Source organism: Sorghum bicolor, chromosome 1, assembly GCF_000003195.3.
Source record: "Sorghum bicolor cultivar BTx623 chromosome 1, Sorghum_bicolor_NCBIv3, whole genome shotgun sequence".
Taxonomy (NCBI): Eukaryota; Viridiplantae; Streptophyta; class Magnoliopsida; order Poales; family Poaceae; genus Sorghum; species Sorghum bicolor.
The window spans coordinates 109,416-137,308 of NC_012870.2; the positions used below are offsets into that span (position 1 = coordinate 109,416).

Sequence of the window (27,893 nt, forward strand, 5' to 3'; positions counted from 1 at the left end):
AAATCTAGTTGCGCCTCGGCGCTCAGATGACTTGACTGCATCGACTTTGACATCAACCCTCCCGTTCCCACCTCGTCTGCCACGATTGTGTCATCGCCTTTCTTCTATGTCTACGACGGCCCTGACTGCGTCGACTTCGTCATCGCGCCCTCCTACGACAACTGCCTCGACGCGTCTCCGTCATTACCATAGCGCCCCCTGTGCGCATGCAGCTCCATTGACACGGCAACCTGACCACAACTACGTCGACCTCGGCCATCCTCAACACGACATCTTCAACCATGGCTACTGCACCCTCACGCTCGGCTACCTCGACATCGGCACAAAGGGCTACCGCCTTGCATGAGGACTCATCAGCTTCTTCTGCAGCCATAGCATATGCGGTGCATCGACTATTATGACTACGGAGGAAGGTTGGCTTTGTCAACTTCTTCTCCAGTCCCACCGTTTGCAATGTTCCCACTGTGACTGCGGGGGATGTTAGAGTAAATACGAATAGTACCACATTGTGTACCCACATGAGGTGTTAGTCCTATGTACTCTATATAATCAGCCCATAAGACCCAATGCAATATATCCAATATTCCACCAATTATATTCTTTTACAAGAAGAAATAAGCAGACCCAGAATTTAACCTTCTTTTCATCCCAAGCTTAATGTGGAGCTCCTTTTCTTATATTGAAGAAATTGCGCAGAGAGAATACATGTGTTTTCTTGGGAATATTTAACAAGAACCCAAGCTCAGTTTTCAGCAGTTGATTGGTAGCTCACAGCTTTTGGATACCTGCATCCCTGTTCATCCCACAAATATGTCTGTTCACCGTGATCTTGTATCCAAGGAGATGCCTGAAAGCATATTCCGTAAGAGTGAATCTGATGGATCCAACTCTAGTGCCTTCTTGGCAATATATTCACCAACCACCTGTGCATTGTGGAGCTTGCAATATGCCAGCAGGGTCCTGTAAATTGATATGTCTGGCTGGACGGGCATGGCCTCGATGGTGTGTGCCACCTCTGTAAAGCGGCCTGCTCGTCCTAGCATATCCAGGAACCATGTGTAGTGGCTCTTTTGTGGGGAAACATCAAACAAATTCGTCATAGAGTTGAAATGTTTGATGCCAATGTCAACTAAGCCACCACGGCTGCAGGTGGAAAGCACAACTGTGAAAGTGACCCCATCAGGTTGAGCTCCAGCCAAAATCATGTCTTCAAAAACTGACAACGCTTCAGTGTACGAAGCGTTGAATGCCATCCCAGAGATTATAGCATTCCACGACCCGACACTGGGTTCCCTGATTGACTGGAAAGCACGCTTAGCATCCTCCAGACACTTGCACCTGCTGTACATGTTTATAAGGCTGTTGGAGAGAGATACCTGACCGCTCAATCCCAATTTCACTGCACAGCAGTGCAGCTGCTTCCCGGACTCTATGGATGCCAATGTCGCAGCAGCAGAAAGGAAGCAAGCTAGGCTGAAACCATCGATACTAACCTCCTCGTGGAACATGCGAAGTATCAAGTCGAGTGCCCTGTGGTGAAGCCCGATCTGATTCAGCCCTTTGGCCAGGCTCGTGTATGTGAATCTGTCCCTCACGAAGGACATTGTGGTAGCCACCTCCCACGCGTCATCCAGTCTTTCAGACCTTGCATACACATGAACCAACGAGTTCCCAACAGCCGCGTCCAATGACTCAGAGCTGGTCTTGAGCACATAGGCATGGATCTTTGCAGCGTGCAGACATGCATGTGCAGTGGTGCAGCCTTTCAGAAGAGTAGACAGGGTGAAGGAGTTGGGCTGCACCCCGGTAGCCCGCATATGAGCAAATGCCGCAAACGCCTCTTGTTCTCTGCCATGGCGCATGAGTCCAGCGATGAAGGAAGTCCAGGTCACCACATTGGGCCTGTCAACCGCATGGAAAGCATGCAGTAAGTCGAGGGGACGTGCGGAGGACTTGCTGTACAAGTCGAGGAGCGCATTGCAAGCAGAGGTATCGTGCTCCAGACAGGACTTGAAGAGGCGGGCATGGAGCTGCTGTCCGATCTGCAGCGAGTGGTCCGCGGAGCAGGCAGCAATGAGCGCTGCGTAGGTGAAGGCATTGGGAGGCACCGCGGAGCGTTCCATGTCACGGAACGCCAGCATAGCAGGCTGGAGCTGGCCACGGCGCGTGTAGGCGGTGATAATTGCCGTCCAGAGCACGACGTCGGTTTCGGGAGTGGCGTGGAGCACGGCGCGTGCAGAGACCATGGCGCCGCAAGTGGCGTACATGTGGACGAGCGCGGTCTTGAGGACCAGGCCGAGGTGGGGGCCCCAGCAACCCCAGCGGAGGAGCTGCGCGTGGAGCTGGGTACCGTGGCGGTGCAAGCGCATGGAGGCGCAGGGGGCGAGCAGCTTGGAGAAGGTGTGCTGGGTGGGCGCGCAAAGTGGGAGCATGCACGGGTAGAGCGCGAGCGCCCCGTGGCAGTCCCCTGCGCGGAGGAGGGCGGAGATCATGGCGGTGTAAGAGACGGCGTCTGGGCGCGGCATTTCGGCGAACACCCTGGTGGCGCTGCTCCAGTCCTCACAGTCGTCGTAGAAGACAAGGAGAGAGCAAGCGAGGACCGGGTTGGAGGCGGCCAGCCCACGACGGCACACCTGGGCGTGTATCTGGTAGGCGAGGCGGCGGTCGCGGCAGCGGAGCAGGGCGGCATAGGCGAAGTGGTCGGAGGTAGCGACGGCGGGGTGGGCTCGGAGGACGCGGCGGAAGACGGTAAGCGCGGCGGCGTGGCGACCGGAGCGCGCGTGGCCAGCGACGGCGGCAGCCCAGGAGGAAGCGAGGCGTTGTTGGCGGAAGACGGCGAAGAGCGGCGATGGCTGCCATGGCATGTCGCTGCGCGGCGGTTCAAGCAAGCTGGCACTTGCCTGCAGAGTTTTTCTTTCTTTTATTATAAAAAAAATTACCCTCCGCTCTCCTGTAATCTGTTTATTTGTTACTAGTATTAGGCCCTGTTTAGATCGAGGATAAAAATTTTTTAGGTGTCACATCGGATGTGTCGGAAGGATGTCGGAAAGGATTTTTTAGAAACTAATAAAAAAACAAATTACATGACTCGTCAGAAAACTGCAAGACAGATTTATTAAGTATAATTAATCTATCATTAGCACATGTGGGTTACTGTAGCACTTAAGGCTAATCATGAAGTAACTAAGCTTAAAAGATTCGTCTCGCGATTTTCAACCAAACTGTGTAATTAGTTTATTTTTTTATCTACATTTAATGTTTCATATATGTGTCCAAAGATTCGATGGGATGGATGAAAAATTTTTAGGCAAGTAACTAAACAAGGCCTTACTGTACATCATTCAGAGGTGAGGAGAATAGAGGATAGCGTGCGTGGAAGCCATGGCGGCGTCCGCCGTCCACCACAACTGCCACCGCCTCCTCGCGCTCCCCACTCCGTCTCGCCACCCCCGCCTCTCCTTCTCGCCGCGCCCAGCCGGCCTCCGTTCCTTCTTCTCGGCTCCCGGTTGCCGCCTCGGCACGCATGCCGTTGCGCTTGCAGAGCCAGAGTTGATGCCCCCAGAGGAGGAGGAGGACGGCGACGACGACGCCCGGTTCGTCGTGGTGACCTTCTACAAATTCGTACCCCTCGAGGACCCCCACGCCGAGGTCGTCAGACACCTCAACTTCCTCCAGGTTCTTCTTCCTTCCTGCTCGCCTCCGTTTCATGTCTCTTCTCCTTCATTCTCCACCCAATTTAATTACCACATGCTAATTAATGCTTTGGTCTAAATTTCTTCTTTCTTTTATGTATAAAATAATATCATATCAGGGACGCGACATACATGGTCGCATTTACTTGAATGAGCAGGGAATCAATGCTCAGGTAACACAACAAGCTTCTGCTCCATCCCCAAGAATAGCACTTACAGTCGTATTAGGGCACTCACAATGCAGACTCTATCATAGAGTCTAAAGCTATTTATTACCTCGAACAATGTAGACTTAGAGTCTAAATAAGACTTGGAGTCTTATTTAGACTCTAAGTCCACATTGTTCGAGGTAATAAATAGCTTTAGACTCTACGATAGAGTCTGCAGAGTGCCCTTATATTATTGCCAATGCTCTCTCATCGCATCGTGAATATTTTGCTTTACATGATCTCAAAATGCTGCTGCACCTGTGATGTTACTTTTATACTATTATCCTACTAAATTTTGGTATTGCCGCAGTACAGTGGACCTCACAAAGATGCAGTGGCCTATGCAGACTGGGTTAAGGAACACCATCGGTTTTCTGATATGCTTGTTCAAACCTCACCATCTGTAACTGGGCATGCCTTCCCTCGGCTGAAACTACGGTACAAACCATCACTTGTTCAGGTAAGCTATCCCTGTTTTTTGTTGCGCATGTGAAATACACAAGGTTCAGTAGCGTCAGATTGGCTCTACTTGGCACTGCTGACCAAAAATTCCTAGCCTATAAGGGTCCAAAGATAATAAAGCTTGAGAAGATGTAAAGGTTCAATCCCCAAGCTCAGTGTATATAATATCACTAATATGGCAAACACGACCACGTGTGGATGCTTTTGGTGGTCAGTGTTGTAGCGAACCCTTTTCTCTACTTATACAAAGATACACAACGGGTAGCATTGCGTGTTCCTCTTTTTAGTCTCCGTTTATATCTGTCTGGGGTTGTATCGTTTTTTGTTGTGCTACTTTGTATTAGTATGAATTGGCAGTTCTCATGCTCATGCCATATCATCCGAGAGAGAGAGAAGAGAAGAGAGAAGTATTTGACTATGTCAAGTGTTATTCTGTGAGTCATTCATGACTGAAGTTATGTGGGTGGTTTTTTTGGCATTTATTTTGGAAGTATCAGAAACTGGACATTTAAGTTTTACATCTATTCTTCTTCTTTTAACAGTTTTTTAATCCAACTTTCGGTGAGGTCTTAAGGCATTTTATTTTTGTATGAAATTTCCAGTTAGAAGGAGGTAGTTTGCATCTTCCGTTGCTGGACCCTAACATGCGTGCGACGCCATTGACTCCGTCAGAGTGGAAGGGAAGACTTGAAGCTAGGATATGCCTTGATGTGTCCTCAAGCGAAACATCTAGAAGGGGGCTTTTGCTGCTTGACGTGAGGAATGGTAAAGTACTTTTATATATACAGTACGCCACAAATATATCCAGGCACATGGTGTTGTTCTGGCTGAATCGGAGCACTTTGTTCCCTCCCTCTTTGAATGACAAATCAAATCAGTGTCTTCTAGGCTTCCAGCTGTGTGTAAAAAGGCTAGGACAAGTGCTGAGCAAAGCCCATCATCATTCGTGTATTCTATATGGTTGCTGATTTGATGTATTTAATCTGTTCCCTTCCTTTTTCTTGCATCAGACTATGAATGGGATATTGGGCATTTTGAAGGTGCCCAGCGGCCTAATGTGGACTGCTTCAGAAGCACTTCCTTTGGGCTCTCGGGAGAGGTAATATACATAACATTGCTGTCATGGTGGCTGATTCTTGTTTTTTCATATTTGCAACTGTTAACTAAAAATAATATGTAAGTGGTTGTTTACAGATGGAGGACCCTTCGGATCCTCTAAATGGCATAGACAAAGAGAGGACAGATGTACTAATGTACTGCACCGGGGGGATAAGGTGTGACGTATATTCAACAATTCTTAGGTAATTATTATTAATATTTTTATACTGTATATATACACTCACCTCTAAATTTACAGCGTATATGATCCAAGAAAGTGGATAGTATGTATATCAAGTATTATGCAAGTATACATATAGTATATGGGATGAACAAGGACATTAATTGATTAATTGCAGCAAGCCATATAATGCATTGTTATTGCAGGAAGAAGGGGTTTCGGAATCTGTATACACTGGAGGGAGGAGTGTCGAACTATCTCAAGGCGGAGGGGCCAGCGGGGTGGGTGGGGAATCTCTTCGTCTTCGATGGTCGGCTTTCGCTGCCACCGGCGACATTCAGGCCGTCGGAAGAAGAGGAAGAGCATAGGAGGTGGGTTGCATGCTGCTACGCGTGCGGATCAGAGGTGGTGGAGCTGCGGCATCGCAACTGCGCCAACATCGACTGCAACCGCCTTTATCTGTGCGTGCTTCGCCAGTCGTCTCTGTCGAATGGTCAGTGATCCCCAGCTCAGCTGACGGTTTGCAATAATGCATGCCGCAGGTGCTGCGGTTGGTGTGCGGAGGAGCTGCGCGGCTGCTGCTGCTCCGACTGCAAGGTCGCCCCGCGGCTGCGGCCGCTCCTGCCAGGCCACCAGAGATACTTGAAATGGCATGTCTACCGCGACGGACGATGACAACAATGGCTGAGTGCGGCGACGACGGTGACAGCAGTGGCCTGAGATTGTGAGCCTGTTTTCAAACCAGTGAACAAACTCTTTATTTGCACAGATGAGTGGACGACCTGAGAGTTGAGATTGAGACTGACAGAATCCATCCATCTATGTTGCCTTTATATAAAAAAAGAATACCATGGTTTGTAAAATACTTTTGTTTTAGAGTGATATAAAGCGTTCGGATGCAACAAGCTTCATGTTCTTTTTCCCTCTCTAAACCATGGTATTGCACAGTAAATCTATTGTTAGTACGTACTATTGCACAGTAGGTCTATTGTTGGTGCTATAGCACAGTAGTATATATAAATAAATCTATATATAATATGGTGCAACTGCAGTTTCTTAGAACTTTTTTTTAATGCTACAACATCCAAACAGGACTATGAATCTACCTATGATGAGTGCAAAACATTTGCATAGTAAATCTGGAATAAAATAGAATATTACACCCACATGGACCGTATATATCAACACAAATAGTTAGGGTACAAAACAACAAAAGAACGAATGTACAAATGCAACGCAAACCACCATCCATCGGTACATAGCCTTCATAGGCTGTGTACTGACAAGGCCACCATACAACATGTATGTAATTATGTATATACGTGTGTGTGTGTGTGCGCGCGCGCACGTGTGTGTGTGTACACTAGAAGGAAAACCAAAAGCTCTTCCAAACACATCACCAAAAGTATGTACTGTGCTGTGCTGTGCTGCACTGCGCCATTCCTCTCCTCCCAATTGCCGCTGATCCATGCTCACAGCACAATCACCTTGTGCTTGCTGCGGAACGGTGACAGTAGGGAGAACGACCGAGAAGCTGAAACAGTAAACAAACATAGTGAACATTCTACCACCAAGTGCGAAAATAAATTCACATAGCGTTCATTTAGTTCTTGTGCAGCAATGGGACCAAGAAGCGGTGTTTTTGTTTCACAGAATATTTTACTGCTCACAGTATCCAAGTCATGCATATGGTTGGTAAAAATAGATTCAATTCAAGAGACAAGTTCTGCTTGTGCTAATCAATAACCTTTTGAAGAAGCACCAGAGTCATCTTGAGAAATGAGATTCTTCAACATCGAACCTGAAATATTAAGCACAGCAAGGGGTTGAGCATTCTTGACAGCAGCATGGACATATTTAAGAAACATGTTTTCATGTCTTCTTTTTCTATTTCTATTGCTCCCTCTTCTTAAAATAATGCTAGCGGAATCCCCTTTTTATACAATGGACTGGCCTTATGCTAACAACTTTATTTAATAAGTTAACAAACTATTGAGACAGACTACCATACCATCTCCTGCTGAGGCTTCGTCAACTGATGACGTGTCGGAATCCATTGTGCCCTCAATCAAGGTTGAAGCATGGCTTTTCCTGCCAAATTTCAAAAGTTTCCTGAAGCCTTTTGGCTCTTTGCTTCGAGGCTTTTCACTTACCTCATGGCCCTGAACTGAAACTGTGTACACAGGCTCAGGCACTCGAGCCTTAATGCTATCTGCATGCACAAGGGATTCAGGTTCTTGCACAGGTAATGGACTGCTGTCTGATGCATTCTCCAGCGATGTCACCCTAGCAAAGGGGGCTTGGTAAGGTTTCTCCACGGCAGCCAAGGTTGGCCCCTCAGGTTCATCCTTTAGACACTCAGTCACCACCTAATCAGAACGGGCATTCTTTTATTACTCTAGCTTACCGGATCCATCATATCATATTACATCGCAACAAGAGTACAAGACACATTCAATTTAATAGTACAGAGCAATGTTTGGCCTTTTAATTGATGACTGCGTACATACATCAGGAATACAACGCACAGAAACGATGAAACATGGATCATGACGATTGACAAACAAAGGTGTGAATGAGAATGAAAAGAACAGCATAAAGACCATACCTCATATGAGCTCCCCTGGTCATCAGATCCATTGGTGACAGGACTCTCAGCCTCCGGAAGAATAACTGGAGACAGTGGAGCCCTGATTGCAATGTACTCCAATTCTGGACTGGGCTTCTCTGCCCTGTCATCACAAGAAGTTTCCTTTGCTGCATTTCTTCCAGAATGTAGAATGACCGGAGGTGTTGAAACCACCTCATTTTCGAGCATCACAACGGTCTTCTCAACCACCACATTATCATCGCTGCTGTTCATCCTCGAGATGTTACCGTTAGTTTCCTTTACACCAGCAGTTTCTGTTGTAGGAAGAGCTTTAGCTCCAGGTGAAACCTCTTTTTTCTCTCTACTAGCTACAGCAATTTTTGCAACAGCAGGAGCTTGCGGGTATTTGACCTTCAGTTCTGGTAGTGTTGCTGATTTAGTCTGGTCAAGCTGCATTATAGCTGAAATTTTCACTGTCTGGGTGTCTTGTGGCATGCTTTTTCTCCGTGGGTGGTCCACCCTTGCTGACTTGGAATTCAAAGGATGGCCAGTTGAACTGTTAGTTTTAGGTTCAGCAAGTTTTCTCAATCTCTCGTTGGATGATTCGGTCCTCCCACTTTTCTCCTTCATGTCTGTCAATGATGAGGTTGACTTACTAACTGCATTAGTACTATCATTTAGTTTGCTTGATTTTGCTGTTTTTTTAGGATCCGTCCCTGTGGTAGTTTTGACAGGAAGTTTTCTGAGAGGTGAAGAGGATGCAGGTTCAGCATCGCTGAACTTTGAGCTCTTGTAGGTACTGGGGGAAACCTTGGGAGAAGGCTTGACTCTGGGCTGCTGTGGTGTTGGTGCATTGGAAGTGCTGCTTCTTGCAGCAATCCTCTTTTGCCTCTCTAGCTTAAGCTTTTCTAGCCGTTTGATCTGTTCCTCTTCCTGAAAATGGGAAAATCACCAACTCAATGTTGAAAATATTACAAATACTGCAACAAGTTGTCAGTGTTAGAGTAAATAGGAATAGTACCACATTATGTACCCACATAAGGTGTTAGTCCTATGTACCTAGATCCTAACCCTAGCTGCCGCTGCTTCCGCACTGCGCGCCCCCCGGGGAGAGGTCGATCTCCGCCGGGGGCACCGCCCCTGTTTAGGCGCCCGATCCTATTGATCCGGCTGCCATCATCGTCGTCGCACAGCAGATCGGGACTCCCCTACGTCATTGCCAGGCTGCCGCCGCTGCCTCGTCCTCAGGCTTGCCGCCGACTGGCGCCATCAACACCTGATCTTCATCGCATGGAGGCAGATGGATATCGCCTCGTCCCATGCCGCCATGGTGGCGGCCAGGGCCAGCCACACGCCTCGACCCTGCGCTGCCATGGAGGCAGCAAGATCTGGCGTGTCACTGTTGTCGGGCGGATTTGTCCATCTCCACCTCGTCGATCCGCGTTAGCGCCTTCAACCCCACGTGTTCGTGACCCGCTGTGCGCCTTGTGCCGCCCGATCGGGACGCACCGCCACCGTCGTGTCGTCTTGCTGGCCCATCGACCTCGCGCGTTCTACTCCGGCATCAGCATCGACTTCATCGACACCATCTCCGAGTACTACGCGCATCTAATCAGCCCATGGGACCCAATGCAATATATCCAATATTCCACCAATTTATTCTCCTTCAGTCAGGTTAGGCTAATTCTATCAATAAATAAACCTCCATTATAAGAACAGTTAGGACAATAAGAATCACTACCCCAATTTGAGGTATTCTTCATGTTAGATCACATATCATAGTGTGTAAATATTTGCAATTTTGTACACCTTGATTCTAAGGCAATTATTAGGTAGTGACAGCTCGAATTGTCTTCCTAGGTACCAAACACTATTTAGTGGAGCCATCACATGAAGGGGCAACCATCTGGCAAATGACAGTGCCACGGTGGATAAAAATACTTGATCAGGGAGAAAGGAGCCCCCTCTGCTTATCTTTAAGAAGGGGCCCACTGAAGCCCGCCTGGGGCAAGAACCTCACCAGTGCAGCCCAGGATTCAAGCTCTGGGTGGATGGCACCTCTACTAGGTGCTCCACCATTGAGCATGCTCATCTGTGCCAAATGATACTAGATAGCCTGCTACACAATTAACTTGGTCTGTATAAGGAAGATAGGAGTCAGTATTTAAACATTAAGGTTACTTTTAAAATAATATTGGTATTCACATCAAAACTACAAGATTCTGGACAAGCTAATAAGAGAACATCATGCCTGAAAATTTTAACTTGTCTACAACATTAACTAGATTAAAACAACCAATGTTTTCAGGTCGTCCGATTAATCGCGATTAGTCATCCTGGTTGGTCCCAAGTGTTCGATTAGGAGGTCCGGCTCGACCAGAAAGCTGGTCGTCCGATTAGTCGACGACTAATCCGACCAGAACATGGACGACCAGTTTGGTTACTCTGTTTTTGGGCCTATTTAACCAGGAAATGGACTTTGGTTATGTAATATGCTGGCTGTGTGGCTGCTATGTCTGCTAAATGTTAGTTATTTGCTATTGCAGCAGTGCTGCTGTTAAGGTGTGTCAAGATCAAGACTGCATTAGTGTTGCTGCTTGCTAATTATGGTATTCCAGGCTGCCAGCAGCAAGTCAGCAAAGAAATGGAGTTTGGGACATGAATATGGACCTCTGGACAGTGCAGAAAAGAGAGGAAAACAACTTCCACAAATAAGTCACCAGCTAAACACTAATGCAGTCTTGATGCTTCCTTTATTGTGTATAATATGGTATATATAGAGAGGTATATATATAGGTATATGTCCTGATATACATGGACAACCAGATGGACGACTAGGGTCGACCAGGGTCGATTAATCGATCTGGTCGACGATTAATCGTCTGGTCGGTCCCAGGTCAACCAGGTTCGACCAGTCGACCTGAAAACATTGAAAACAACACATGCTGAGTGGCAAGGAGCATCTATATAATTCACGCAAAAAGAGTTAATAGGTATAAAAAAAAGTAATACACCAATACCTGCTCTTTCTTTGCTTTCTGAAGATCTGCTTTATATGCTCGCAAGTTTTGTGCACGTTTCTGTGCATCAGTCAGCGGGCCTTTTGATGATGACAACCTCCTCACCGAAGCATCTTTTATACGTTTATCCAAACTCTCCTGTGAACTTCTTAGCTTCTTGTCTTTCTCTGGCTTCTTTACTTCATCCACAGCGCTCAACGATGCATCTTCCACATGTGCATCTTCAACCATGGTGGCAGGTTGACTCTGCATCTGAATGTTATAATCCATTGCTGGATCATATCCAAATGAAACGTCTTCACATCCTCGCTCTGGCATCAATTCAACTGGCTCATAGAAAAGCTGGCTACCAGCTTTAGCATCTGATATCTTCTGAACAGTTAAGGGAAGCTCAACATCAATGTCAATGGCAGTACGACATTCTGGTTCATGATTATCCTCTGAGGTAGACCTAAGAGGTATCATAAAGGACTCATCTGCCAAGCTGTGTACATTTTTTTCAAACAGGGTGGGGCTCTTGTACTGTGCTTCTGCAAGAGGGTCCAAAGAACTCCCTCTGTCCATTGACTCTTTCTGTCCATATATCATGAAGTCATCACCTGTTCCTCTCCTGTATCTCACACCTCCAGCTTCAATCTCCTTAATGTCATCACCTGCAAAGCTCGTACCTTCCCCTTCCCCAGACATCATAAGTTCATCACCAGACAGCATCTGCCGGGGTCTAATCCTCCCATTTTCCATACTGAAACCTATTGTATTATGTTCATTGGCCCCAGCAGACTTTCGCTCTGCCAAGAGAATAGAATCATCAGCACTTCTGCTCTCCTTCATCCTTGCTGGGGGTGCTTTTTTCTCACTGGTGAATAGGTCAGCGTCATTATGTCTTGTCTTCTCATCACCTCTTAGCAGGAAACTTTGGAAAACATTCCAGTTCCCTTGGTCTCCATCTTGCCCATATGACATTTCATCCTTGCTATATTCATCTGCAGACTCAAAAACCATCTTCCTAGCATCTTTTTTCTTTGAACTTGAACTCTTATTCTTTTTCTTTCTGGACTTGGTGTGTGAATCATCGCTGTCCTCTGATGCTACATCTGAACCTGTTTGTGATTCACTATTCGATGATCCATGCCTTTTTGATGTTACATTGATATTTCGGATGACAACCACACTAGGCTTCTTCTTGCCTGTCCTTTTATCCTTTTTATGGGACCTGTGACCATAAGAAATTTCCCTCTCTGAACCACTCTGATCAGTTTTGTCATCCGAAGTTTCTGAGTCCTTGCTATCTGAGGAGTGTTTCTTTGATACTCTCCTTTCTGAGTGGTGGTACCTGGTCTCATCCATTGGGGGGTAGGGGGAAGGGTAATATGGGTTCATTCCAGGATAGTAAGGCATGCCTTGCATAGAGTAAGGTGGATGCCTTGCCCACGGTGGATATGCTGACTGATATGGACCATGGAAGAACTCATGGGGAGCACCAGAGTGCTGAGATGTCCTCTGATCTGTCAAGCAACAAAAGTTATTGATGAGATCCAAGGACACTTACTCAGTAAATTGAGGGTATATTTCAATCATCTTATAGGGGAAATTTTTAAATCAAGCATGGGACAATTAGCTTCAAGAGGTAGAGTCAACAGTTGTGCACATAATGAATGAATAGAAAACTGAGCCTCCATCAAAAGGAAGGTTCCTGTATAATAATTATCCAGTCTCAGGGAACAACAAGCTATCGTGAACTTGTAAGAACATAAGTTCAGTCATTGCACCAAACAACAATCAGTTTAATAGCTTGGAGGATGTTTAGTATTAGGATATGTATATATCAGGATCAATTAGGCTCAATTAGAGAGTTTCCTAGATAGGCTGTTTCTATGTATAACCTAGGATAGTTTCCTTGTACAGGTAATAGCTTACCATGTTTGTACTCTCCATGTATGCCTACTGGCTATATATATGAAAGGCTCCCCACCCACATAGGGTGTGTGGTGATTCTCTACATGGTATCAGAGACCTAGGTTCTTCTTCCTCCTCACCCACGTCCAGCCCTAACTCCTCCCAGGCCTCCCTCCCACGCCCAGACCTCTCTCCTCCCAGGTCACCAAGTCGACCTCCCCTGCCCCCACCTCCAGCCAACCTTCTGGCACCATGGCCCCTACAGGCACCTCCGCTGTCCCGGCCATCCTCGTCGCCCCCTATGCGACGATATCTGTCAAAAACCACATCCCGGTGACCCTGGAACTGGCCAAGCCCAACTTCAACCAGTGGGAGCCGTTCTTCTCCTCCCTTTGCGGGAAATTTGGTCTTCTCCCGCATGTGCATGGCACAGCGGAGGCCAATCCCACTGACCCTGCTTGGGCCCTCGTGGACCCCTGCGTTCCCGGCTGGCTCCTTGGCTCCGCTGGACCAGACGTCCTTGGCCTTGCTGCGGCGCCGAACCAGACTGCGCGCGAGCTTTGGGTCGCCATCAAGCACCTCTTCGAGGCCAACAAAGCTCCGCGCGCCATCTTCCTGGGTCACGGGTTCCACTCCATGACCCAGGGCGATTCGTCCATCAACGACTACGCCCAGCGGATGAAGGCCACCGCCGATGCGCTCCGCGATGTCGGCCGCACCATCACCGACTCGGAGCTTGTCCTCAACTTCCTGCGCGGCCTCAATCCCCGCTTCGCTGGTACCGCCGACAACATCGCTGATTCGCACCCCCTGCCGGACTTCGCCATCGCTCGCGAGAAGCTCATGCTGAAGGAGCTCCACCTCGCCAACGAGGGCACCGTTGCTGCCCAGACCGCGTTCCACGCCTCGTGTGGCACAACCTGCTGCACCATCTCCAGTACCACCGGCGGCAGTTTCGCCACTGGTCACCAGGGCAGCAACAGCGGCGGCTCCAGCAGCGGTGGCGGTCCGGGCAGCGCCGGCGGTCGTTGGATGAATAAGAGCAGGGGCAGCGCCCAATCCGGGGGCGGGCACAGGCCCTCTGCACTGTCAATGGCCCCTGGTACTGCTATCCTCCCTGGGCAGCCGGGATGCAGCAGCAGCCATGGCGCCCACCAATGTGGGGAGGCCCCGGGGTCCTTGGCGCCTTCCCTTCAGCCTTCAGCCCAAGCCCACACCGCGCTCGCTCCTGTCCAGTTCTCCGGCATTGGCACTGCGACCCCTGCTCCACCTCCTCAGCAGAGGGCGGCTGGGATCAGGCCGGCCTGATCGCTGCTCTGAACCAGAGGTCTCTCTAGGGGTCCTCCCCCTGGGTCCTCGACATCGGCGCCACGACTCACATGTCATCCTCGGATGGTATACTTCTGTCCCGTCTTCCCCCTCCAGGTATCACGATTGGCAATGGCACCATCAATCCCATCACCAGCCGTGGCACATCCATACTATCTTCCCCTAACACTCTTTTTCATCTTAACAATGTTCTGGTTGCCCCTGATTTAGTGCGCAACCTCCTTTCTGTTCGTCAATTCACCCGTGACAATAATTGTTCCATTGAATTTGACGCTTGTGGTTTTTCTGTCAAGGACCAACAGACGGGGCACGTGAATCTTCGCTGCAATAGTGGTGGCGATCTCTACACCTTCCCCTCCACGCCAGCACACCACTGCAGCTTCGCCATCACTTCGTCCCTATGGCACCAGCGCCTTGGCCACCCCAGTCCATCCAGCCTCGCCACACTGCAGAACATGTCGGTCATCTCCTACAATAAGAGCTCACCATGTCTCTGCCATGCATGTCAACTTGGCAAGCACGTGCGGCTCCCCTTTAGTCATTCCCACCTCCGTAACCCATGCTCCTTTTCACTTAGTACATTGTGATGTGTGAACATCTCCCGTATGCAGCATCTTTGGATTTAAATACTATCTTGTTTTACAAGATGATTTTTCTCATTACAACTTGTCTTTTCCTCTTAGACAAAAATCTGAGGTGCACCGCCACATTGTTGAGTTCATTGCCTACACTCAGACACAATTTGGCACCACACCCAAATCCATTCAAGCTGACAATGGAACTGAGTTCGTTAATCTTGCTACTACTACCTTCCTCGCCAGCCATGGCATTACACTCCGCCTCTCATGCCCCTACACCTCCCCACAAAACGGCAAGGTTGAACGCATGCTCCGCACCACAAATAACACCATCCGCACCATGCTTCTTCATGCGTCCATGCCACCTCCGTATTGGGCTAAGGCCCTAACCACAGCCACCTTCCTTCTTAATAGACATCCCTCCTCCATTCACAACCAAATACCCCAACAACTCCTTCACAACACCCTCCCAGACTACTCTTCGCTTTGAGTTTTTGGATGCCTCTGTTACCCCAACCTCACATCCACCTCCCCACACAAACTCGCCCCTCAATCCGCCCCCTGTGTTTTCCTAGGCTACCCATCCTCTCACAAGGGCTACCGCTGCCTCGACATGGCCACTCGTCGCATTATCATCTCTCGCCATGTCACTTTTGATGAGTCCGCCTTGTAGAAACACTGCACACCCTAATCAGGGGGGTGACTTTCATTATATAGCCTAATAGGCTAGGGTTACAATGTACATGGGCCAATAGGCCATACGCCCAATATGGGCTGTTACAATTACATTCTAACACCCTCCCTCAGTCTAAGCGGGAGTGTCACAAACACAAAGACTGGTCCTAAAGTCAGTAAATAACTGTACAGGTAACCCTTTGGTCATAATGTCCGCGAACTGACGAGACGATGGAACATGGAGCACCCGAACCTGTCCCAAAGCAACCTTCTCACGGACGAAGTGAATATCTATCTCAATATGCTTCGTGCGACGATGATGAACTGGATTGGCAGTCATGTAGACAGCACTAACATTATCGCAGAAGACGATCGTCGCCGAAGAGATGGGTGCGTGGAGCTCCTGAAGTACTGACGAAGGCAACAAGTCTCAGCCACAGTGTGTGCAACAGGACGATACTCGGCCTCCGCACTCGAACGAGAGACTGTAGTCTGTCGTTTGGAGGACCAAGAGACTAAGTTGTCGCCGAGAAAGACACAGTACCCTGAAGTGGAGCGCCGAGAGTCGGGACAGCCAGCCCAATCAGCATCGGAGTAGGCAGTCAAGCTGGTAATGCTACCTGTGCCGATGTGAAGCCCAGTGGAGAGAGTGCCTTTGACGTACCGCAGAACACGCTTGAGCATCGCAAGATGAGGCTCTCGCGGGTCGTGCATGAAGAGGCAAATCTGCTGAACTGCATAGGCAAGATCCGGACGAGTCAGCGTGAGATACTGCAGAGCGCCGGCGAGGCTGCGGTACTGAGTGACATCCGCCACCGGAGCGCCGTCCGTAGCGGAAAGCTTGGCCTGAGTGTCAACAGGAGTCGCCGTAGAGTGACACTCAGCCATGCCTGCGCGCTGAAGCAGGTCCACAGCGTACTAGCGCTGAGACAGGAAGAGGCCATCAGCAGAACGCGTGACAGAGATCCCGAGGAAGTGATGGAGATCCCCGAGATCTGTCATGGCGAACTCGGAGTGAAGAAGCTCGGTGAGGCGTCGAAGAAGCGAGGTCGACGAAGCTGTCAAGACGATGTCGTCGACGTAGAGGAGCAAATAGGCAACATCAGCACCCACTTTGTAAACAAAGAGGGACGTGTCGGAGGTCGAAGCTGTGAAGCCGCACCGCTGGATGAAGCCGGAGAACCGCTGGTGCCACGCCCTGGGCGCCTGCTTGAGTCCGTACAAGGACTTTCGCAGGAGACAGACGTGGTCAGGAGCCGTCGAGTCAACGAAGCCAGGTGGCTGCTGAACGTAGACCGTCTCGTTCAGATGGCCGTGAAGAAAGGCGTTCTTCACATCCAGCTGATGTATCGGCCAGGAACGAGAGGCGGCGATGCTGAGGACGACCCTGATGGTGGCCGGCTTGACAACCGGACTGAACGTCTCGTCGTAGTCGATGCCGTACTGCTGTGAGAACCCACGAACGACCCATCTGGCTTTGTGACGAGCCAGAGAGCCGTCAGCACGATACTTGTGCTTGAAGACCCACTTGCCACTGATGACATTGGCACGAGGAGGTCGAGGTACGAGACGCCAGGTGCCATTGTCCATGAGCGCCTTGTATTCTTCAGTCATAGCCGCGCGCCAATTGGGATCAGCGAGCGCGGCGCGGGAGTTGCCTGGCAACGGAGAAGCCAGGCTGGAGTGCGACGCGGTGAAGCCGTAGCGGTCCATAGGCGGAGGCAGGGAGCCTGTCTGGGAGCGAGTGGCCCGAGTAGATGGCTGTGGTGCAACGATCGGCAGCACCACCTCCTGTGGGGCTGGGATCGCAGCTGAGGCCGGCAGCACCACCGCCTGTGGGGCTGCAGCCGTGGGTGCCGCCGCGGCCACCCTGGGCCGTCGGCTGTACTGAAGACCAAAGCGGCTCCCGGCGACAGGAGCTGGTGGTGGGGGAGCAGCGACCTGCCGAGGAGCAGCAACGACAGGGGCTGCTGGTAGGGGAGCAGCAACCTGCCGAGGAGCATCCGTCCGAGGAACAGCAGCAACGACAGGGGCTGCTGGTGGGGGAGCAGCAACCTGCCGAGGAGCATCCATCCGAGGAACCTGAGGCATCCGATGAGCAGCACCATGCCATAGAATGGCCGGATCGAGACCAACAGGATCACCGGCGTCATCCTCGAGAGTCCGCGTTCGCTCAACATCCAAGGTGGAAGGAGCTGGCGCGGGAAGGATGTCCTGTAACAAAAAATCAAGCGAATCCGGTTGGGGCTTGGAAGCCGCAAACGGAAAGTGAGTCTCATCAAAAACAACATGCCGCGAGATGATGATCTTGCGGGTGGAGAGATCAAGACACCGGTAGCCCTTCTGTGAAGGAGGGTAACCGAGGAAGACACACGCCATGGAGCGAGGGGATAGTTTGTGGTGAGTCGTGGCACTAAGGTTGGGATAGCAGAGGCAGCCAAAAACACGTAGGATGGAGTAGTCTGGCATTTTGTGGTGAAGAAGATGATATGGTATACCGTTCGTGATGGACGCGGACGGCCGCCGATTCGTGAGGAACACGGCGGTCGAAAGGGCTTCGACCCAATAGGACGAGGGCATGGCGGCATGAATCAGAAGCGTGCGAACACCATTGTTCAGGGTGCGAAGCATGCGTTCAGCCTTGCCATTCTGAGCTGATGTGTAGGGGCAGGAAGTTCGAAGAAGAATGCCTCGGGCAGCCAAGAAGACAGCAGTGGCATTATTCAGGAACTCGGTGCCATTGTCGGCCTGAAAACAGCGAACAGAAGAGCTGAACTGTGTATGAGCATAAGCAACAAAGCGAACAATATGATCGTGAACTTCGGATTTATGACGAAGAGGAAACGTCCAGCAATAATGTGTATAATCATCAACTAACACAAGATAGAATTTATAACCAGAAATACTCGACACTGGAGAGGTCCAAACATCACAATGAACGAGTTCAAAGGGTACTGATGTTCTAGAGACCGAACTAGCAAACGGCAGCCTAACATGTTTACCGAGCTGGCAAGCATGACAAATGCGATGAGCTGCTTTATTACATTGAATAGCTGATAATTTATTAAGGGTAGCGACGACTGCAGGTGCAGGACGACCAAGACGGGAGTGCCACAGCTCCGGGGAGACGACAGCAACATGACAGCGAGGTGGTAGGCGATGTGGGATGGTATAGAGGTCCTCGTTACTATTGCACCGAAGGAGGACCGTCCTGGTCTTGAGATCCTTAACAGAAAAACCAGAGGCGTCAAACTCAATAGAACAATTATTGTCGCGAGTAAGCTGTCGAACGGATAACAGGTTACGAGTGAGATGTGGAGCGACAAGAATATTATTAAGATGAAAGGAATGATCAGCTATTTGTAAAGAAGAAGTGCCACGACTAAGAACAGGAATAGATTGTCCGTTGCCAACCGTAATAGAGGACGATGGCGTCGGGAGACGGGAAAGGAGTATACCGTCATTGGAGGTCATGTGAGCTGTCGCTCCGCTGTCCATGACCTAGGGATTGGCACCTTGAAGTGCCAACTGGTTGAGGGAGGCGATCAGGCTGGTCTGATCCCAGGACCCGTACGCAGGCGGTGCAGAGTACTGGGGCGGCGCGAACGCGGTGAGCCTGATGCTGAGGTGGAGGCGGTGGGGGAGGTGCTGATGGCGCCCCCCACTGCTGCTGCTGGTGCTGCGGTGCCCACTGGCCGGCCCAAGGAGGGTAGCAGAACCAAGGGCCGGCCAGTGGAGGAGCTTGGCGCCCACCGGAGGGGCCCTGTTGGGCTCCACGCTGCTGCTGGTTCTGCTGATTGCGCCCTCCACCGTTGTTGCTGTTGCCGCCGCGGCCACCTTTGCCCTTACCCCCTTTGCCCTTGCCACCACCACCGCGATTGGGGGCCAAGGAGGCGGTAGTCTGGCAAGAAGGCGCGGTGCAGGAGGGGTTGGTGAAGGCAGCGAGCGCCGACGCCGAAGCTTCCTTGCCCTCGTTACCAAGGCAAAGTTCCTTGACGCGAAGCATGTTGGTGGCAGCCTTGAAGTCGGGGAGCGGCGACGTGTTGGCGATGATGTCGGCGGTGTTGGCGAAGCGGGGATTGATGCCGCGCAGAAGGTTGAGCACAAGCTGCGAGGGGGAGATGGTGTGACCGACCTCCCTCATAGCGTCGGCAGTTTGCTTCATCTGCTGCGCGTAGGCATCGACGGAGAGATCACCTTGGGTCATGCTGTGGAATTCCTGCCCAAGGATGATCGCCCGAGGCTCCTTGTTCGCCTGGAACAGAGCCTCGATAGAGACGTACAAGGCGCGTGCATCTTGATCGGGCTCCATGGCGAGGTCGAGGACGGTGTCGTCGCAGGAGTTGTACATCCACCCGCGAATGCAGGCGTCGGGCTGGGACCATGTAGGGTCGGTCGGACGAGCAGCCTCCGTGCCGTCGATGTGTCCGAGCAGTCCGTACTTCCCGCAAACAGCAGTGAAGAAGGCCTTCCACTTGGAGTAATTGGGACGCTCGAGACAGAGGACGATAGGAACGTGCTGCTTGATGTTACCAGCAGTGTAGGCGGCGTAGAAGGCAGGTGCGAGGCCGTCCACCGTCGCACCAGACGTGGCGGAGCCGAGGGAGCCGGTCGTGGAGGACGACTGCGTCGACTGCGTCATCACGAATCAGAGACGGGCGGCCTGAGCAGCACGAGAGGAATCGTGCGGCAGTGGCGGCAGCGTCTGGAGGCTGCGACCTGTGCTGCGCGAGAAGGCAGCGGAGGAGGCGGCGGGTCGCGCGGCGGCTTGACTGGGCGGCGGCGCGAGCGGGTGCGTGCGCGGCGGCCTGGGAAGCGCGGCGGACGAGCGGAATCGCGAGTTCGGGCGAGCGGCGAGCGAACGCGGACGAGCGGCGCGGGCGCGAGTCGCGACGCGGTCGAGCGGCGCGGCGGCGCGTGCGAGGTGAGCAGGCTCGCGACTGCGCGTGGTGCGCGGGCGAGCGGGCACGCGACGGCGCGACGGCGCGTGGTGCGGTGGCGCACGACCTCGCAGCGAGATCGTACGGGCAGCGAAAAAGAAATCGTGATAGCTCGATACCATGTAGAAACACCGCACACCCTAATCAGGGAAGTGACTTTCATTATATAGCCTAATAGGCTAGGGTTACAATGTACATGGGCCAATAGGCCATACGCCCAATATGGGCTGTTACAATTACATTCTAACACGCCTTTCCATTCGCGACAGCACCATCGGCGGCTTCCATGTCGTCTTCACTTAATTTTTTGCTGCAGGGACTGTCTTCCGCGACGGCACCAGCGAGCACCATTACACCGTCCGCTGATGCCCGCCTCCAGCCAGGATGCATCACCGGAGCCCCTGGACCCCATGGTTACCCCTACGGGTGGGCACCCTCCTGCTGCCCCTCCTGCGGGCGGGCCCCAACTAGGCAGCCAACGGTTCCGCGTCGTCTACACTCGCTGCGCTCGGTCTGTAGTGCCGACCACAGAGGCAGTGGTCCCTGAGTCTGCTTTCGTGGCCCCTGCTGTACCAGTGGCACCAGCCCCCCTCCAGCACCCTCGGCGGCACCACCAGCACCACCTGCTGCGCCTCCATCAGCTCCAGTGGCCCGGCCTGTGACACGTTCACAGACCAGCAGCCTCCGCACCGTCCAGCGCTACAGGTTCTCCGCCTCCGTCGCCTCGCCCATCTCGGTGAACTATCGTAGTGCCCTCGCCGATCCCAATTGGCGCACTGCGAGGGCTAAATAGTACAACGCGCTGATCGACAACGGCACTTGGCGCCTCGTCCCTCGGCCACCTGGTGCGAACATTGTCACTGGCAAGTGGCTGTTCAAGCACAAGCTTCACTCCGACGGCTCCCTCGCCCGGCACAAGGCGCGCTGGGTTGTCCATGGCTTCTCACAGGAGACCGGCGTCAACTACGACGAGACCTTCAGTCCGATTGTCAAGCCTGCCATGATCCGCACCGTCCTTAGCATTGCTGCTTCACAAGATTGGCCCATACGCCAGCTCGACGTGAAGAATGCCTTCCTTCACGGCAACCTCGAGGAGACGGTCTACTGTGAGCAGCCGAAAGGCTTCGTCGACCCTGCTGCCCCTAACTCTATATGCTTGCTACACAAGTCCCTGTATGGACTTAAGCAGGCACCGCGAGCTTGAAACCAGCGCTTCTCCACCTACATCTGCAGCATTGGCTTCACCACCTCCAAGTCTGATGCCTCCCTGTTAATCTACAAGGCCGGCGTTGACATGGCCTACCTCCTCCTCTACGTCGACAACATCATCATCACCGCGTCGTCCACGACACTTCTCCAGCATGTCACCTCCCGGCTTCACTCAGAATTTGCCATGACGGACCTTGGCAAACTCCACCACTTCCTCGGCATCTCGGTGACCCGAGACAGCAGTGAGCTGTTCCTCTCCCAGTGACAGTACGTTGTGGATCTCCTCCAGCGTGCTGGCATGTCTGAATGCCACTAGACTGCTACACTTGTGGATGTCTAGACCAAGCTGTCCGCCTCAGAGGACGCCCCGGTCGCCAACGCCTCGGAGTACAGGAGCATTGCTGGTGCCCTCCAGTACCTCATGTTGACGAGACCAGACTTGACGTATGTTGTCTAGCAGGACTGTCTTTTCATGCACGACCCTCGTGAGCCGCACCTTGCGCTGATCAAGCGCATCTTGTGCTACGTCAAGGGCTCACTGTCAGCAGGTCTGCAATTGGGCACCGGCGCTGTTGACCAGCTCACCGCCTATTCCGACGCTGACTGGGCTGGCTGCCCGGCACACGCCGCTCCACCTCCGACTTCAGCGTCTACCTCGGTGACAACCTGGTGTCTTGGTCCTCCAAGCATCAAAAGACGGTGTCTCTCTCCAGTGCCGAAGCCGAATATCGTGCAGTGGCACATGTTGTGGCCGAGTGCTGCTGGCTGCGTCAGTTGCTCCAGGAGCTCCACATCCACATCCTGCTTGCGACAGTTGTCTACTGTGACAATGTGAGTGCAGTCTACATGACTGCCAACCCTGTCCACCACCGCCGCACAAAGCACATCGAGATCGACATCCACTTTGTCCGCGAAAAGGTTGCTCTGGGACAGTTCCGAGTGTTTAATGTCCCCTCCACACATCAGTTCGCCGACATCATGACCGAGGCTCTACCCGTCCAGCTCTTCACTGATTTTCAGACCAGTCTATGTGTCTGTGACTCTTTCGCTACGACTGTGGGCGGGTATTAGGATATGTATATATCAGGATCAATTAGGCTCAATTAGAGAGTTTCCTAGATAGGTTGTTTCTATGTATAGCCTAGGATAGTTTCCTTGTACAGGTAATAGCTTACCATGTTTGTACTCTCCATGTATGCCTATTGGCTATATATATGAAAGGCTCCCCAGTCCCCACCCACATAGGGTGTGTGGTGATTCTCTACATTTAGACATCAAAACATACCTACTTTAGAAGCATCTTCACCATTTGCATCTCCGTTGGAAACAGACATAGTTTCCATAGTTTGCTTCATGTTGTCCCCCATAAACATAATGCCAGAAGGATTAAACGGAGGAAATTCAGAGCGTGCAGACATTGCTTCAGGTTCAACTTCAATCCATTGTCCAGTTTCATGCTTTTGCTTCCACAACCCAATGAATTGTGTGCATGCCTTCCTATTTATTGAAAGCACACCAAAGTGGTAAGCATCACTTATCAAAAAAAAAGTGGTAAGCATCAAAGGATTTAAAGTTAAAACAGTGTAATTTTGCTTTCAGGCAACCATGTAACTTAGTCAAGGTCTGGCTGTAAGTTTTCCAGCTATATGAATTTAAAATAAATTATAAAAGAGTAACATGCACCAGCTGTCCCTAAACTTGTTCAGGGGTTGTCACCTAGGTCCCCAAACTATTAATTTGCTATATCAAGTCCCCAAACTTGCTGCATCGTTTACCAGAGGTCCAAACCTCCCTAAGTTGCAAATTAGTATTGATGCACCTACTTGGCATCTTCATGGTAACCATGTCATCCTATTTTTGCCAACTCGTCACTCATAGCACTACTAGCCCTCACATGACACTCAATAAACAAACAAAAATTCTGATGAGACCCACTGCAAAGAGATGAGGGAGGGAAAGAGAAACAAGATGGAGAGAGACTGCCTATGGACTCATGAGTTCAACATTTAGCATCCAAGATGGCACTAATCAAGTTTCAACATAAGCGATTAGATGGTCATTAAGAAGGTTTGAACCTTAAGTGAAAAATTTAACAAGTTTAGGAACATGAAGTTCACAAACCTAGATGACACCCCAAAGCAAACCGCCGGTGCACTCCACTTTCACTCTTAAAACACTGGTGCAGTACTCAGTCTATGAAAGAACCATCCATAGTGTGGTTCTGCATGATACATAAGCTACTGACTAAGATCATTTAGCTGAAGCTACTTGCATATTGCAAAAAGCCAAAAACTATCAATATTTGGACTCTCAGTAACTCTCAATGTTTGAAAATAGCTTACACCACGGCTCCTATATTATACTGTCAACAGAGTAGAATCTAAGAAAAGAGAACATAGCTATAACATAGAGTCAGTTGAAGATAAACTATAGTCCCAACATTGCGAGGAGCCAAGGAAGATGTATATGATACTAAAAATGATATATCCAATCGAGCAAGCAGGATATTATAATTAGACATAAGAACGCTGTACTTACATCAGGCGAGAAGCACCAAAACGCTCTGCAAAAGTGATCAAATACACTAAGTTGTCGATATCAAATCCTGCTGCTACAGCACGTGCAAAAGCCATAGCCTGCTCTTTACGTAAGACTGTTTTGCGAGTCTCCAACACTCTGATCAGTTGAGCCCTACAAAATAAGAAGTCTGCGATGACATGACTGTATGAACAACATTCTATAATGCAGTTAAATTCACCATGCAAATAAAAATACAGACGAATGCTTCTCAAGAGAAAACACATACAAAAAGAAGTCATCCAAAAAGTAAACAGATCACATAGTAGAAGAACCAAATGATGATCATGCCAGAAATCTATGCATGTCTTCATGAAATGGAGCATATGTTAAACAGATCATATAGTTGTATTCAAACCATTGTGTTATCAATGTACACAGTTTTGTTGCCAATTGCCATAAGTGGCACTGTGGCAGCCTAAAGTACTACATTACAGAAAACAAAATGGGCTGCTTTACACATAGGTACTTTGAATTCTCCTCCTGTGTAGCATCATGATTCTGCAACGGTGGAGTTGGCTGTGTCCCAGCCTGCCAACAATATGGAATCTCAGAACATGATAAACACATATAGCATTACTCTTTTGCAGAAAGAAAAGGCAGGTTTATCTGTACAACTTTACCTTATATGGAACAAGTGCCCTGTCTGCATCAGGATTGTAACTTGTCTTACTGCCTGTAAGTAGATGGGTCAGGGACATTCAGCAACAGGGCAGAAAAATACAAGAACTGTCGCCAAAACAAGTTTAAGCTCAGATTCATCCTTCAAGAAAAATGTAGCTTTTTAAAGTAGATGAGAGTTCCTAAAATGCCCGACGTGTTAGCTAGCTCCATCTCAAAATGCATAACTTCCAATGAGCTAGCTAAAGCTAAAGCTAAAACTAAAGTCTAAAACATTTAATTTCACAACCCATATACACTAGAAAAGGTCATTCATGCATAAACCAGCATATACACTGGGATTTCCTTGTGCAGCCCAGTATGTTGAAAATAAGCTATCTACCTGTATAAAATCCAACAACATTGCCTGATTTTACATTGCAACAAACTTTATAATGAATAATAAATTCTAAAGTAAACCCTGCATAGCAATTTGCCAAGTATCGTGATCCATGAAGATACAGAGAATTCTTTTTCAGTAACAAATAAACATTGCTTATATTACTTACTCCCTCCATCTCAATTTATAAGTCATTCCAAGAATCTTGAAGAGTCAAAGCATCTCAAGTTTGACCAAATTTATATGATAACATAATAATATTTATGATACCATCTAAGTATCATTAGATTCTTCATTAGTTATATTTTCATAGTAACATCTATTTGATGTCATAAACGTTTCTAATTTTTTCTTTAATGTTGGTCAAACTTGAGATGCTTTGACTCTCCAAGATTCCTGAAATGACTTATAAATTGAGATGGAGAGAGTAGGTGATAAAACAAAGACTCCACAGATCTGCTGTTTGTTCTTTGAATCATGGCGAAAGAAAGAAGTGCACGTCAGCATTTCACCTTCCATGCAGTCCACCAATTTCCCATTATAGTCATCCACCTAACAAAGCACAAATATGAACATCTCATCTTTCTGATATTAGTATGTTATAGTCAAAAGTTATGAGGCAGAGATGTCTGCTTACATATCTCAAACCAAGGCTGTCATTGCCCTGGACAGCAATGGCATCCTCAATCTGCAATATCTCAGACTCTATGGTTGTGACCCGCTCCAGGACCTCTGGTGTACTGACAAAACGAACAAACCTGCGAAAGACAACCATGCAAATCAGCACCCACATTGTCAAAAGAAAAAATTGCAAATCACAACCCCTAACAATGCGACGCACAATTGGCACCAACCTCTCCACCGTGCCCCTGGTAAACCATGGCACGTCAATCTCTGGATCAGGCTCAAGTGTGATAGAATAGCCTCCCTTGGCAATTTGTTCTTGTGCAACCTTGAGATGCGTGACGAATGGGTTCAGCAAACCAGAGGCTATCTTCTCCTTCCGTCCATTCGCCACCACAACTAAATCACACCTAGAAAAAGATGGGGAGAAGAGAGAAGCAAATCATTTGCCTACATACTGCATCACGATGGCAGAAAAAATGGGTATTTCGACATACGACGATAAGCTGTGGCCCTAGTATTCGATCAAATTTGGAGCATGAGCACATCAGATCTAACAGTGCAGTGTTGAGATAGTGAAGCCAGGCTTGGCTACGTATATGAGGTGAAGGCGAAAACTTTTTGCCGTTGCATGGGGAAATGAGCATCCGGAGCTCGCTCCATTGTTGGCAACACGCCACACACCAGAGCCAGACGAGACGACACATATATAATTGACTGGCTATTAGTACATAGGTGTAGAAGAAGAGAAGAGCTCGGGCCAAATTTAACAGAGGAAACCGAGAAATATCGCCGGGAGTTCCTCGAGCAGATCCGGTAGCTCACCTGGTGCGGGTCGGGGTGAGCTGGAACACCGCCGATTCAAGCCGCGTATCCGGCCTCATTTGCAGAGCGGTTCTTGCCGATTCCCCTTCTGTACCAGATCTTGTTGGAAGGAGACGCTGAGGACTTGAACCGGCTTAGATCACAAGATCAAAGGAGGCCAGCCAGAATTTGGAGGAGGAAAATGCAGGTAGGAAAAAATAATTTCGATAATTGCAATCAAAGAAGACGAGTAATCCGAGAAGAATTGTGCGAACTAAATTAAAGCACAAAAGAAGAGATAAATAGCAATTGGAAAAATAAATAGTGAAAATCTGGGGAAGAGAGAGAGGTGGAGAGTGCGGGTGGTGGTTGAGTGCAGCGCAGACTGCAGACAAGGTGGATGATACTGGAGAGAGCTGCATTTGCTTGCTTTTATTTATATTCGGTGCTGTCGCTGCCCAAGTTGGTGGAGGTTATTACATTAAAAAATTACTCTTACCGTTCCAAATGTGTGACATCTTTTATCGACTGTTCGTTTTATTTAAAAAATTTATATAAATTATTATTAAAGTATTATAATAACAATATATGATATTTAATAAAATATTATATGATTCATTCAAACTAATAAGATGATTCATTTATGTATTATGTATATGATATTCAAACTAATCAGTTGATTCTTTCATGTATTATGTATTTGACACTATAATTCTTAATTGTTCTAGCTGGACGTTGTTGTTGTGTACACAAGCTTTACATTAAGTTGTTGATTGTGTATCACCATCCCTCTACATATCTGCAGAAAATATATATGCAGCCAGCTTCAGGTTTGCTAGAATTCATAATGACATGTTCTTTGGCATATCGTACATTTCTAATGGTTAGCTAAGCATGTATTGGTCACTAGCCTTCCCTATATCTTCCAATCGATAGATACTTCTCTGTTTTATTGACCCCCTTACCTCTCAATTTGAGGTACACATTTAACTGAACAAAAGTAAATCTC

General features: G+C 49.3%; 3 protein-coding genes across 3 annotated transcripts; 1 reads left to right on the top strand and 2 right to left on the bottom strand.

Annotated features, from left to right (window-relative positions):
- Positions 819–2,864, bottom strand: LOC8059229 (pentatricopeptide repeat-containing protein At5g52850, chloroplastic). Its single transcript, XM_002466008.2, has one exon. The coding sequence runs from the start codon at positions 2,862–2,864 to the stop codon at positions 819–821; it is 2,046 nt and encodes a 681-aa protein (XP_002466053.1).
- Positions 3,327–6,544, top strand: LOC8061368 (rhodanese-like domain-containing protein 8, chloroplastic). The gene is made up of 8 exons (XM_002463414.2): positions 3,327–3,675; positions 3,812–3,865; positions 4,212–4,361; positions 4,966–5,128; positions 5,374–5,462; positions 5,558–5,664; positions 5,849–6,103; positions 6,185–6,544. The coding sequence occupies exons 1-8, from the start codon at positions 3,382–3,384 to the stop codon at positions 6,315–6,317; spliced, it is 1,245 nt and encodes a 414-aa protein (XP_002463459.1). The 5' UTR covers positions 3,327–3,381; the 3' UTR covers positions 6,318–6,544.
- Positions 6,679–27,292, bottom strand: LOC8059230. The gene is made up of 13 exons (XM_002466009.2): positions 26,906–27,292; positions 26,311–26,490; positions 26,094–26,214; positions 25,969–26,008; positions 25,080–25,132; positions 24,926–24,987; positions 24,418–24,570; positions 23,165–23,376; positions 11,253–12,757; positions 8,251–9,165; positions 7,654–8,011; positions 7,390–7,443; positions 6,679–7,176 (listed from the first exon to the last, which is right to left on the bottom strand). Exons 1-13 carry the CDS (start codon positions 26,962–26,964, stop codon positions 7,115–7,117), a joined length of 3,774 nt encoding a protein of 1,257 aa, XP_002466054.1. The 5' UTR covers positions 26,965–27,292; the 3' UTR covers positions 6,679–7,114.